This window comes from Triturus cristatus, chromosome 3_1 (assembly GCF_964204655.1).
Source record: "Triturus cristatus chromosome 3_1, aTriCri1.1, whole genome shotgun sequence".
Lineage (NCBI taxonomy): Eukaryota > Metazoa > Chordata > Amphibia > Caudata > Salamandridae > Triturus > Triturus cristatus.
In genome coordinates, this window is record NC_140583.1 from 211973490 (window position 1) to 211986407 (window position 12918).

The window sequence follows — 12918 nt, forward strand, 5'->3', positions numbered from 1 at the left end:
AAGAGGAACTCCCTATTAACTGACAAAAAGTCTTTTTCTAAAAAACATCACGCCTGGGCCGTGATTCAGACATACCAGAGGCTAAAACCGCAACGGTATCTGACTGAACATATTTCCTACTATAAAAAGCATTACTTGATGTTACTAAGACTGGGTTCATTCCCCTCAAAAGATCTAACCCCGCAATGGAAATACGTATGGCCATCGAAGGAATGTCGCCTTTGCTGTCAAGGGGAGGAGTCATTATTACACTTATTATGCATATGCCCCATTTTATTGAAAACACGTAAATCCATTCTTCGGGAGATCTTGAAGAAAGAACAGATCAGAACATGTAGAGTTGCGGTCATCAGGTGTCTTGGATGGTTCTCAACTCCACTCTCCTGCAGTGCTATAAAATTTTGGAAAGTAGCAGCAAAAGAATTGGACAAAATTTCTTCATGACAAGCAAACATTTAACTTTTTGATGAACTTTCTACTGTGATCATGGCTCCCTTTTCCAACGATTTCTTCCAGATCAATGTTTCAAAACGATACCTAAAAAAAAATAATAATAATAATAATAACAATTTTTTACATAATTATATCTTTTATATACATATGTTTATATAATGTTTAGAACTAGAATTTTATGATGGTTTGCCATCCTATTATGATTTTTAAAGAATTAATAAAAGTATTTTTGACTTGACTTGACTTGAGTTAGTGTCACCAGGTCATGATCCCTTCCTCGTTGCCAATGTTAAAAAGACGTCACTCAACGTGGGGACGACGAGAGGTTCCACTGGTCAGTGTCTATGCCCCACAGCGATTGCAGCCCAAGACGTTAAAATGCAGTTGCTAGGATGCTATTGGAATCAGAATCCTCAATTCACATTATTGGGGGAGACTTTAACGACTTGGTGAATCCAAGCCTAGATAGACCACACACAACGAGCAGCACCAATACGCCTACCCCACTGGCAGAGTTTGTGAGTTCAGTGGGCCTGACGGACCTTTGCTGACAACATCACCCACTAAATCGTATTTACTATTATTTCTCAGGGGCACACAAGACTTTTTCCAGGATTAACTACCTCTCTGCTCCTGCAGGGGAGATCCAAGCCATACAGGAAGCCGATTATCTCGCAAGGGGCATCTTAGATCACTCACCGTTGAAGTTAAGAGATCAGGGTACGGAGCGCAGACCCAGAGCGGACTAGAGGCTAAGCACATGGGAACTGCGTGATGAGACAGTAATAGAGGCAATTACCACTGAGACCAAAGTTTTTTTCCAGGATAATGGAGGCTCGGTGTCTTCAGAGGCCAGGCCTACAAGACAGTCCTCAGAGGTAGAATACAGGATAAACTTGCACGGAAGTGTAGAGACGAAACGCTCCATATAGAAAACTTAGAAAGTAGATTATTAGAACTTGAAAGCAAAATAGCCCTGAGCAATGAGGCAGCGATGCTCAGACAGTTAGAGGTCACTCGTAGGGAACTCCGAGCTTTAGTGGAGAGAGAAGTTCAAACTCAAATCTAGGCTACGCAACACAGATTATATGAGTCAGGGGACAGAGCGGGGAAACTCCTAGCTTGGTTAAGCCGGAAGGAAAGAGAAGCTGATTGGGTAAATCAGATAGACGAGGAGGTAACACAACATACAACGGCGCCAGCAATTGCGGAAGCATTTGCACGCTACTATACTAGACTCTATGAGGCTCGTCCGATGAGGGCTGAGGACAATATAGATAACTATCTTGGGGCCATAGACATGCCCATCCTGCGAAGTGAGGAGGTGAGGCTGTAGAGGCAGAGCTCACTATAGAAGAGGTACAGGCCGCCATAGCTAAACAAAAATCAGCGATGACCCCAGGCCCCAACGGGCTACCAGGTGAATTCTTTAAACTGGACAGTAACATACTTGCCCCACGCCTACTAAATATGTTCTTAGCGGCAAAAGACGAGGGGACGCTGCCCCCAGATTTAAGTCAGGCCACGGTGGTGGTCTTACCAAAACCAGGAAAGCCCCCGGAACCGCCCAATCTCGCTCCTCAATTTGGAAACCAAGGTGCTAGCCATAGTATTAGCCACGTGGCTACTGACGGTCATCACATCTCTGGTGCATAGAGACCAGTTGGGCTTTATGCCCAAGCGGGCCACATGCCTTAACCTCCGTAGGCTAGCAAACTGTCTGGAAACAGTAAAAGAGGGGAAGATCCCCAACTACTTCTGTCACTCGACGGCAAAAAGGCCTTTAACACGCTTCATTGGCCATTCATGAGTCTGGTGCTAGCGAAGTTAGGCTTCGGACGAAACTTCCCGACATGCATCGACATTTTATACACAAATCCCTGAGCAGGAGTCAAAGTTAATGAAGTTAAGTCTGATGAGTTTCCCATCTGGCGGGGGATCAGGCAGGGCTGCCCACTGTCCCCCCTGCAGTTTGCACTCATACTGGAACCACTAGCATGTGTAATTAGAGCGCACCCTGATTTAAAAGGGTTCCAGGACCCTGAGGGACAGCTGATGGATGAACGAATCTCTCTTTACGCAGACGACATTTTACTGTATATATCCAGTCCTGACACGTCACTCCGACTCATATTCCAAGTGATTGAAGAGTATGGCGAGCAGGCCGGATACAAAATGAACTGGGGGAAGGCTAATATATACCCTATTGGGGTCACTTTGACAAGCATTCCGTGCTGGTACATCTTCCCATCGTGGAAGGGGACTTCAAATATCTGGGGCTCTTCATCCCCACAAACGTGATAGACTGTCTCACCCATAACATTCAACGTGTCCTATTAGAATTCCAAGAAGACGTGATCTGATGGCGACATCTTTCTTTGACATTACTCGGAAGAGCTGCCATGTTTAAAATGAGGGTCAAGACTGATTTGCATATGGCCATGCCTGAACTGGGGTGGCGTGGTGTGCAAAATAACGATGGATTAAACCCAGATCTGTGACTGGGGGTGAAAGTTTTGCCATGTACAACATACCGTCCATCATCTTCTGTGTTTTGCTGTTCGCCGTATGTGGGAAGGGTATGCCCAGACTTGGGTCCCGTGCTCACTACGCCACTGGAGTCAAGCTATCCTGGCTGAAGAGGGGTGAAACCCCGAAACCGGTCCTAGGATGCTTGATTCCGGTCCAGGGAAGACATGGCTTGGCAGTTCGGGCTGGACTGTTCCCATGAGGCACAGGGTCAAGACAGATTTGCATATGACCATGTCTGAACTGGAGTGGCGTGGTGAGCAAAATAACAATGAATTAAACCCAGATCTGTGACTGGGGGTGAATGTTTTGCCAATGTGCAACATTCCGTCCATCATCTTGTGTGTTTTGATGTTCAAAATGATTACCTTGCCTAAACTATTGTATATTCTCGAAAATACATATTGCAAAATACCGGAGTCAACTTTCAGGGAGATAAACAACGAAGTGCGAACACTGCTATGGGATGGAGGCCACCCCCGAATAGCGCTACAGACACTGCAATGCAGCCAATATAATGGGGGAATAGCGCTACCGGATATTCAGGCGTATTATAGAGCGGCACACCTTACAGTAATCAATGAATGGGGCCACGCACCCAGTGATCATCCCACATACGCCCTTGAGAGACACCAGTTCCAAAAACACTCCTACTTACACTACTATATGGGGTCACGGAGCAAGGAGCCTACTGCCAGCAACTCAGAGGGTGATCAAGGTATGCAAAGAAGCAGAACAGCCGATGAAATGGGATAAAAGACTAACCAGGTCAACACCCTTATGGGAGGGTAAACGCCTGCCTGAACTAGTCAAACTACATGGGTTTACAGGATGGGATGCTATTGGGATTACTGTTCTGGGGGACATAATAAGACAGGGTAACCTAATAACATTTGCAGATCTCCAAACAGAATATAACTTAATGGGTAGGCAGCACTATAAATACATTCAACTCCAGCACGCCTGGCAGACGGAAAAACCAGATGTCGCAGAGATTCCTGAGTATGCCCCACTAGAAGGCCGGCTACTACAGGAAGAGATACCAGAGAAAGCGGTCTCCTGGACCTATAAAACCCGTATAAATAACATGCCCGAAAACTTACTAACACTTAGAGGTAAATGGGAGGATCTAGTAGGTACACTATAAGACAGACTGGGAAACTGCCTTAATGCGCCCTAGAGAGGTGACAATCAAGCTCAGACTAAGACTAGTACAGTTTAAAATATTACACAGGGTGTACTACGACAGGGCGCGACTACACGCCGTGGGCAGAGCAGAGTCGCCAGATTGCCTGCGGTGCAGGACTGAGCGTGGATCTTTTATACACATTTTATGGGAGTTCCAACCAATACACAGATATTGGACACGGATAATACAAGAACTAAATAACATACTACAAACACAAATCATGATGGATCCCAAGTATGTTCTTCTAGGCATTCACACAGACGTTGACATCCCGAGATATAAGCTTCTACTAAGTAACTTAGGACTTGTAGTGGCAAATGAGATATAGCTAGATACTGGGGCAGAGCAGTACTCCCCACTATGAAAGAGTGGCGGACTGGCATGGATATGTACATGGATGCAGAAAAAATGATATACAAAGCAAGTGAGTGCCCGAGAAAATTCCGGAAGTTCTGGCAGCCATGGCTGAGTTATTACAACTTGGGGATGGAGGAGGAGGAAACCAATGCAATATAATCCACACAAAGCTATATAATGGCGGATGGCTCACTATGTTGTATACACGGATATTTGGGGAACTTGGTATTCACCTAAAGTGGGAGAGGGAAGGTACCTCAAGGGCATGACGAAGAAGTGTAATGGCGCAAATTCTGTATCCTTACGAAATGTAATTGTTTCTTACTGTACTGGAAGGATAACATGTGAGATGCACCTGCTGGAGGTTTTGTTGTTCTTTCAAAAAATAATAATAATATTTAAAAAAATAATTAAAAAAAGTCATTCAGATATGGGGAAATAAAGGTAGTTTAATAAGCTACAAGTAACCACCCTTGACAAGCTGCCATCTCACCATCAACTGTCAGCTCCTATTTCCAAGAGTACTGTCTGTAGCCTCGCATTCTACATCCCTAGTACGAGCTTGAGGAAGTAATGGTGGTGACACAAGACATAAAAATATAACAGTAATGATACAGCTACAAGATTCCATAACTGTATACTGTAAGTAGGCACGTGGATGAAGGGCAACTGCCTTAAGGTAAATTCTGGGAAGACTGAGGTCCTCCTATTCAGTAACGACATCTCTCTGGCTCCCCTCCTGGTGGCTACAAGAGCAGGGAACTCTCCCAACCCCTTTAAAGAAGGTAAGAAATCTTTGTGTTGTGTTTGATGGCAAGCTTACCTTCGGAGATCAAATTAACAGTCATCTCGTCCTCATTCAATACTTTAAGGATAACAAGAAACGTTCTCCCATGTAATCCTTTTGAATTGCAGAAGACTGTAGTGCTGTTCCCCACTTTCTCTAAATTAGACTACTGCAATGCCCTTTCTTTGAATATACAGCAGCAATTGCTGAATAAACTTCAGACTGCAGAATGAAGCAGCCCGCATACGTTTAGATATCCCCAAGTTTAAATCGGCACTGCAAGCCGTACTTAAGCTACACTGGCTACCAGTCAGGAAATACATTGCCTTTAAGGCCCTTTGCATCACTTACAAGGCCCTTCGTGATATGGGCCCGGACTATCTTAAACATAGCTTTAAATGGTAAATTCCTACGAGGACGCTCCTGTCTACCTCTTCCAAAAATTTCAGGGTTCCTAAATTTAGGCGTTCCTCCTGGGGAGGCAGAAGTTTAATTGTCTGTACTGCCAAACTATGGAATAGCCTACCTCTAAATGTGAAATCCATGACCAATTGCCTTCTTTTTAGAAGGCTTTAAAATCTTGGCTGTTTGTAAACTAGTAAGGGCCTTCCATCTTAAGATCTTCCAGAACAGTTGCAGTGACTGCCAAGACACCTCTGGGTATTTGCACCATTTATAACAATCTATCATATTATATCATTTAAACCTGTAGTTATTATCCAGTGGACAGTCCACCAAAAATGTAGTGATTTCACGGCTATCTAATGTTAATGTTCTAAAGCCCCTCTTCGCCTTAGGTTTAACAACTTATTCCTTTTGAAAGTCCCCAGAATGGGCACTTTTGTTGACCATGCCTTTTCTTTGGCTACTGCAAAAATGTTAGAGTTGTATTCCCATCGCCATCCATTCTTCAGCCTCTATTATTCAGCATACAAAACAACTGAAAAGATTTATATTTCCTACATAACCTTTTTTTTTGCATTGGCTATAATTTAGGTTATTCCAATGCCAAGAAATCTTGTTGTATGTGTTGCATAGAAATAATCATAACATAGCATACACTTGTATAGTAGACAGATAGATCCTGCACACACCAGATTGCAACACTGTGCATCATCATTGAGCGGCCGATGTAATGGAACTCCCCCCTCATTGTCAACTTCATCAACTATGAGAAGGCATTCGACAACGTGGACAGAGAGACACTTTGAAAACTCCTCCGCCACTATGGTGTGCCAGATAAACTCATAAGAATCATCTTATTTCTTACGAGGGAAAGACCTGCAAGTTAATTCATGAAGGACAACTCACTGAAGCCTTCGAAGTGAGGACCGGAGTCTGTCAGGGTTGTTTGCGCTCGTCTTTTCTCTTCCCGTTGGCCAAAGACTGGATCATGAGACATCCACAGCAAGGAAAAGTAATGAGATCCAATGGACACCTTGGAAGCAGCTCAACGACCTGGACTGGCAGATGACCTGGCCCTACTCTCCCCTAACCATCTGCAGATGAAGAGAAGACCAACAAAGAGGCAGACACATCAGCATAACTTGGCCACAACATAAACAAGGGAAAAACCAAGATCCTGAAGGCTAACACCGCCAGTACTATTGCAGTCACTCTTACAGGCGATGCACTGGCAGAGGTTTATGCCTTTACCTACCTGGGCAGTGTCATAGACAAGCAGGGTGGCACAGACAACAACGTCAAAGCAAGAATTGTCAAAGCAAGGGCTGCCTTCATTCAGCTAAAGTAGGTCTGGAGCTCCAAGAACCTAACGCTGCAAACCAAGGACAGGCTTTTTAACGCCAACGTAAAATCAGCCCTTCTGTATAGAGCAGAAACTTGGGGGACAACAGTGACCACCCTTCTTTAACAACTGTCTAAGGAAAATCTGCTGACCAGACACCATCAACAACGATGACCTATGGCAGACACTTTCCAACTCCCTGCTCATGTAGAAATCATGAAAGACGCTGATGTTAAATAGGTCACACCCTCCGCAAGTCCACATCAAACACCACCAGGGAAGCCCTCACCTAGACCACTCAAGGGAGAAAAAAAAGGGGAAGACCAAGAAACACCTGGCGTCAAGGCCTCAAGGCTGACTGCAAGGAGATGGGTTACACCTGGAGTCAGATTGAAAGAAAAGCCAAGGAAAGAGATGGCTGGAGAGTCCTGATTGATCGTCTGTACCCCAGGAGGGGTCGTAGGCATAAGTAAGTAAGTAAGTAACATCACAGAAAATAAGAATGAAAAGAAGCAAAAAAGTTTCATGAACAGTGAGAACAACAGGGAGAATTTGTAACATTACAAGTTGTAGTCATTAACCCCCTCGCTCACTGTGCTATCTCTAGGCGCTAGGCTAGTTCTAGCAGATACATAAATAATAATGCTATTTTTTTGAGTTTCAGAGGTGGTGCGCATACCTTGGACAACAGAATTTGCTGTCTGTATGGTATTGCTTGCCAGCTATTTCGAGCACATGGGCAAGGAGATTGTGTCTGTGTGAGAACACAATCCTGGCACCGGACAGCGAAGTCAATATGCTTTGCAGAGCCTTGTAGAGTCTTGCTGGAGCCTTGTTCAGTTAAGGTAGCATCTGGTGCTGTACGAATTTGGATCTTCGTCTGTATCTATGCCCTGGGGGATGATTCTCTCTCAATCAGTGGTTACTGCATTAAGTTTTATAGGAATGACTACTGACCTTTGACCTACATTGCAGAAATTCCAACTTCTTCCAGATATAACCAGTATGACGGTTCAAGAAAACTTTTAATGAACCAGCATGACAAACGGACATCAAATCAGACTTCACGTTTACTTAAGCATTCATTGTCTGACCTTGAATCATAGATAACAGGGAACTTGTATTAGACTTATGTCTCCTTAGATATTTTTCAGGGTCATTGTTGGAATGATTTGACACTTTCACTAGTTCCTCGAAAGATAGGAAGATGCAGTATGTGAACCTGAGCTAGACAAGTAACTTAACAGGTGGTCACAAAATGGAGTCTGGCCTTGTGTTAGGGAACCTAAAACTTAAATAAAGAAGCCTAAATGCACTAGTCAAACATAAATAAAGTAATGAAATTATGAAGGCGAACAATAGTAATGTTTCATCCCTGGAATAACTTCTAAATTACACAATCAATAACTAATCAATAACTGAATGTGTTTTTGCATGATCTTGATTATCATAATATCATGACACATTTACAGAACAGAAGCATATGCTAGAAAAGTGTATTTGATAATCGTGATCCCCATCAGACCACAGGCTTATCCCATACCTTTAGCACTCATTTACCACTAGCTCATCACCTGATGCAGGCCAAATTTTCAACTCCATATTTGCTTCAAAGAATTTCCTATCAGTCTGAAGTTATGGTAACATCATTAATTGAAATTTAAGGTTTCGAACGGTGCCTTCCTTATCAAAAACAACTTAATGGAGTCCGTTGCTCATGTCATGTTTGTCTGCTCGGCTAATGCCAAACCCAGGTCCAAATGGCTAAAACCGATTTGCCGGCAACTGGGCACACAGAACCATCGAGACGCTTTGCGCATTTTAAAATCGGATCCTAGACTACTCTTTGCCTGTGGAGTGGCCAAGTTCTTAAACCACACGTGTATTATCAGAAAGAAGGCTCAGATAGGAGCATCACAGAAACCAGCAGGATGACTTCTATAGTCAGTTGCCCAATGGTTCATAGGTTGGCACTCCATGTTTCCATAGTTGTTAAGCATATGCACTTTATTGTACATAATCACTCGGTAATTTGTCCTGAGAGGGTTGAAAGGGCAACCAAAACGACTGCTGGGTATTAGGTCTAACCAAGAAGGCTCTAAGTGTGACAATACTGGGACGCTCTTCCTTCCCCTTTTACACCATTTTAAGTACTTTCTAACATGGTAATGCTATGCCAATTGTCTCTTAATACTGATTTGCTGAATTTTATATTGCTCCTTTACTGTAGCCATGAATCTAAATGAATAATCTCTGTATGTATGTTATTGTAACAGCTACTGAACGAATTGTCTACTTTTATACCTTTTTTAAATTGTAATTGGCTCTTTTTTTAGCTTTTATGACACAAGTTATTGAAATAAAGCTTATACAACAACAACTTAATGGCCCTTACAAAGTTATACCAAGAAAAGGAAATGTAGACATTTTTATTTGATTTCCAGAGTTACTCACATAGACATAACATGTTGGGTACAAGTAAAACCCATACATAATGTTGGAAATTTAATGCAATGATTATCCACAAATAAAAGATTATAGTCTTCATGAAACAGAGAATGCTTTCATACTTTTAACCTGGTTTGCTGAACAGGTTTGGATAATTAATCCCAAGGAGAAAAAAGTGCAACCTTCCGACTACACTGTATTCTAAACCTTTATCTATGCTACCCATTTCTAGGTTTCCCTGCACTTGTTTGCCTCGGTAAATAACTGTGATGATAATGTAGTAAGAAGGCCAATTGCCTGTAACCTTGTTTTTCAGAATAAAATGTAATGTGTTGTCTTCTTTTCCCACAGTGCTGGTGATGAAGGCCAAGTTGCACTGGCCATTGTTCAAGCCTCCAAAAATGACTGTGGTGTCTATCAGTGCACAATCAAGAATAAATATGGGACAGATTCAACAGACTTTCTTCTAAGTGCTGAAGGTAAGTGCTCTCTTTTTGCTCTTCATTAACGTTCATTCATGCATAATCGCTCTACCGATGTACTGTATGCAGAAAGAATAGGCCTCTTTTTCTGAATAGGTTTAGGGCTTTTATCCCCCATCCTTGCTATGGCAGGGACAGCCTAAAAATGTAAAAGAAAAGATTACAGGTGTCCCCCGCTAAGACACTGTGAGGGATGGTTGCCTCCCTACTCTCCTTAATAATCTTTGTAGCTTTATCAAGCACTCAATGCTTAGCTCTAAGAAGCTGGTGTAAAAATTGACTTGAGGTATAGCACCTGACATGATATACCCAAAAAGTGATGGGAGGCTCTTTACAATAAGTCTAACCACTGGGAATAGCTCAGGGTAGCACTCCAACCATTGTTCATTTGCTCACCATGCCACCTCAGTTTGGACCAAGACATATTTATTTATTTAGTATTTTGTAGAGCGCACAGCTACCTCCGACGGAGGTGTCCCGGCGCTGAAGACATAATCTCTAAGGAGTAAGGGGAGTGTGAGAGGTGGATTTTAGTATTAGATCTGGGGAAAAAAACAGGTCTTCAGTTTTTTTCGGAATAGGGGTTCTGATGTCAGAAATCTTAACTCTGTGGGCAGTTGGTTCCAGAGTTTGGATGTAGCAACTGCAAGGGCCCTTCCTCCCGTGCGTGCAAGACGATAACGGGGGCATACCATGAGGCGGAGATGGTTAGATCTGAGGTTTCGTGGGGCTTGTGAAAACCTCAATCTGCGCCGTAGGTATGTGGGGCCTCGGTCATTGAGAGCTCTAAAAGCCAGAGTTAAGGCTTTAAATTGGATGCGCAGTCTGATTGGGAGCCAGTGGAGTTTGATTAAGTGGGGTGAGATGGAATGGCGGTAAGGGATATTGCATATCAGCCTGGCTGCTGCGTTTTGGACTCTCTGTAGTTGGTTAATGATGTAGGTAGGAGCACCTACATACAGGCTGTTAGCGTAGTCCAGGTGGGAGGTGATGAGGGCATGGACTACTATTTTTCGAGAGTCCAGCGGTAGAAAGGGGATGATTTTTTTAACATTCGTAGCTTCCCGAAACAGGCTGAGGTGGCTTTGTTGACTTTGGTTTTACAAGAGAGGGAGGTGTCGAATTGGAAGCCTAGGTTTCGGGCAGCTTGGACTGGTTCCGGAGGAGGGTTGAGTTCAGACGGCCACCAGAGATTGGAGGGTAAGGGAGTTTCCTGATTGAAGAATAAGACATCTGTCTTATCTGTATTGAGTTTTAGATTATTTGCAGACATCCATGAGGCGATATTCAGCATGCAGTGGCAAAAGTTGTCGAATGATTTTTCAGAGTGGTCTTTGAAAGAGAACACCAGTTGGGTGTCGTCAGCGTAGAAGGTTACTTTGACGCCACAGGATTCAAAAACTTTTGCCAGAGGAAGGAGGTACACATTGAAAAGGAGGAGCCCTGCGGAACGCCCCAGATCAGTGGTTTTCTGGAGGAGAGAAAGGGTCCCAACATAACTTGTTGGGTTCTGTTCGTGAGAAAAGATTTTACCCATGAGAGGGGAGGTCCACCGATACCTATCTCTTGTAGGCGAGTCAGTAGTTTGTCATGAGAGATGGTGTCAAATGCCGCGGATAGGTCGAGGAGGACCAGCATGGTCTCCTCTCCCCTATCCGTGCATTCTCGGATCGACTCGGAAACTTCGAGTAGAGCCGATTCAGTACTGTAGTGTCGACGGCTGAAGAAGTGACCCAACAGCGACTGTTTGTATGTGAGGTATTATTTATTTTGTGACCAAAAACATAGTCATTTCTTCCAGTAAAGCCCTCGCACAGCAAACAGGTTTCTCCACCATGTGCTCTTTCTCTTCTAGGACAGCTCGTCCGGTGTAAAGCTTGGTTATCAGCTTGGGCTCCCAGGCATTAAGGAAACAAAAGAAAGGAGACACGTGTCAGTGATTCGGCCTCTTACAGTCGTGTCAGGGAAAAGGGGGTGAGGAGGCTTTCCACCCGGCTACTATTAATGGGAGTCTGTGAGGGGGGGGTCCGTCACCAACACAGGGAGTTTGGGGCTGCTTTTCTTCTCTGTATCGCGCGTGTGCTGCGCCGAAGCAGGCGTTCCTCTACCCCGGCTTTCCGGACTCCCTCCCCGCCTCCCACGGCCCTCGCAAGCGCTGCCGCACCTGGGTGAGCCACGTCCCCCCTGGGGAGTGGCTGGGCGAAGAGCCGGATTGTTGGCCTCCTGGCTTGCCGGTCTTCGGTTCTACGGTCGTCTGCTCGCTCTTCGGGTCTCTCTCTGTCTTCTCCTCCGCTCGTCCCACGCCTGCCTCCTTCGGGATACTTCCCTCTTCCTCTCCAGTTGGCCAATCTTTATCGGGCAAAGGCGCTCCGTGGCTCCGCCCCCAAACGCTCGTCACAGGAGATTCCTCCTCGGTCTTAAAGGGCCAGCGGCCCGCAACAGGTAGTTGTATCGGTCCTGCTGAGGCGGTCTCCCAATCCAGGGGCTGAAATGGTAAAGAAGGGTTCGTAATGTCACCTCGGGCCGGATTCGATTCGTGGAGGGTCGGACTCTGACACACCCCTACCCCAGATTCGTCCCGGTCGGGGACGACAGGCATGCGCGAGAGAAAGTCAGCGTTGGCATTGAGGAGTCCCTTACGGTGATGCACCTCAAAGGAATAAGGCTGGAGGGACAAGAACCATCTCATGATACGCGGGTTGTTACCCTTGTTCCTGCTCATCCACACTAAGGGTGCATGGTCCGTATAGAGGAGGAAATGGGTACCCTCCAGGTAATATTGGAGTTTGTCTACGGCCCATTTTATGGCAAGACATTCCTTCTCGATTATGGGGTAGGCCCGTTCCCTCGGAAACAACTTTCTACTGATGAACAGGACAGGTTTTTCGACCCCCTCCCTGGTGGTTTGGGATAACACAGCTCCTAT

General features: G+C 44.7%; 1 protein-coding gene across 2 annotated transcripts in view; it reads left to right on the forward strand.

The window, feature by feature from the left end:
- The window catches only part of ALPK3 (alpha kinase 3), a 1254386-nt gene that overhangs the window by 987139 nt on the left and 254329 nt on the right, over positions 1 to 12918 (forward strand). For both annotated transcript variants that reach the window (XM_085643685.1, XM_085643684.1), the window contains one exon: positions 9862 to 9989. In XM_085643685.1, coding sequence (XP_085499811.1) covers positions 9862 to 9989 — 128 coding nt within the window. The remainder of the gene's footprint in view (positions 1 to 9861; positions 9990 to 12918) is intronic.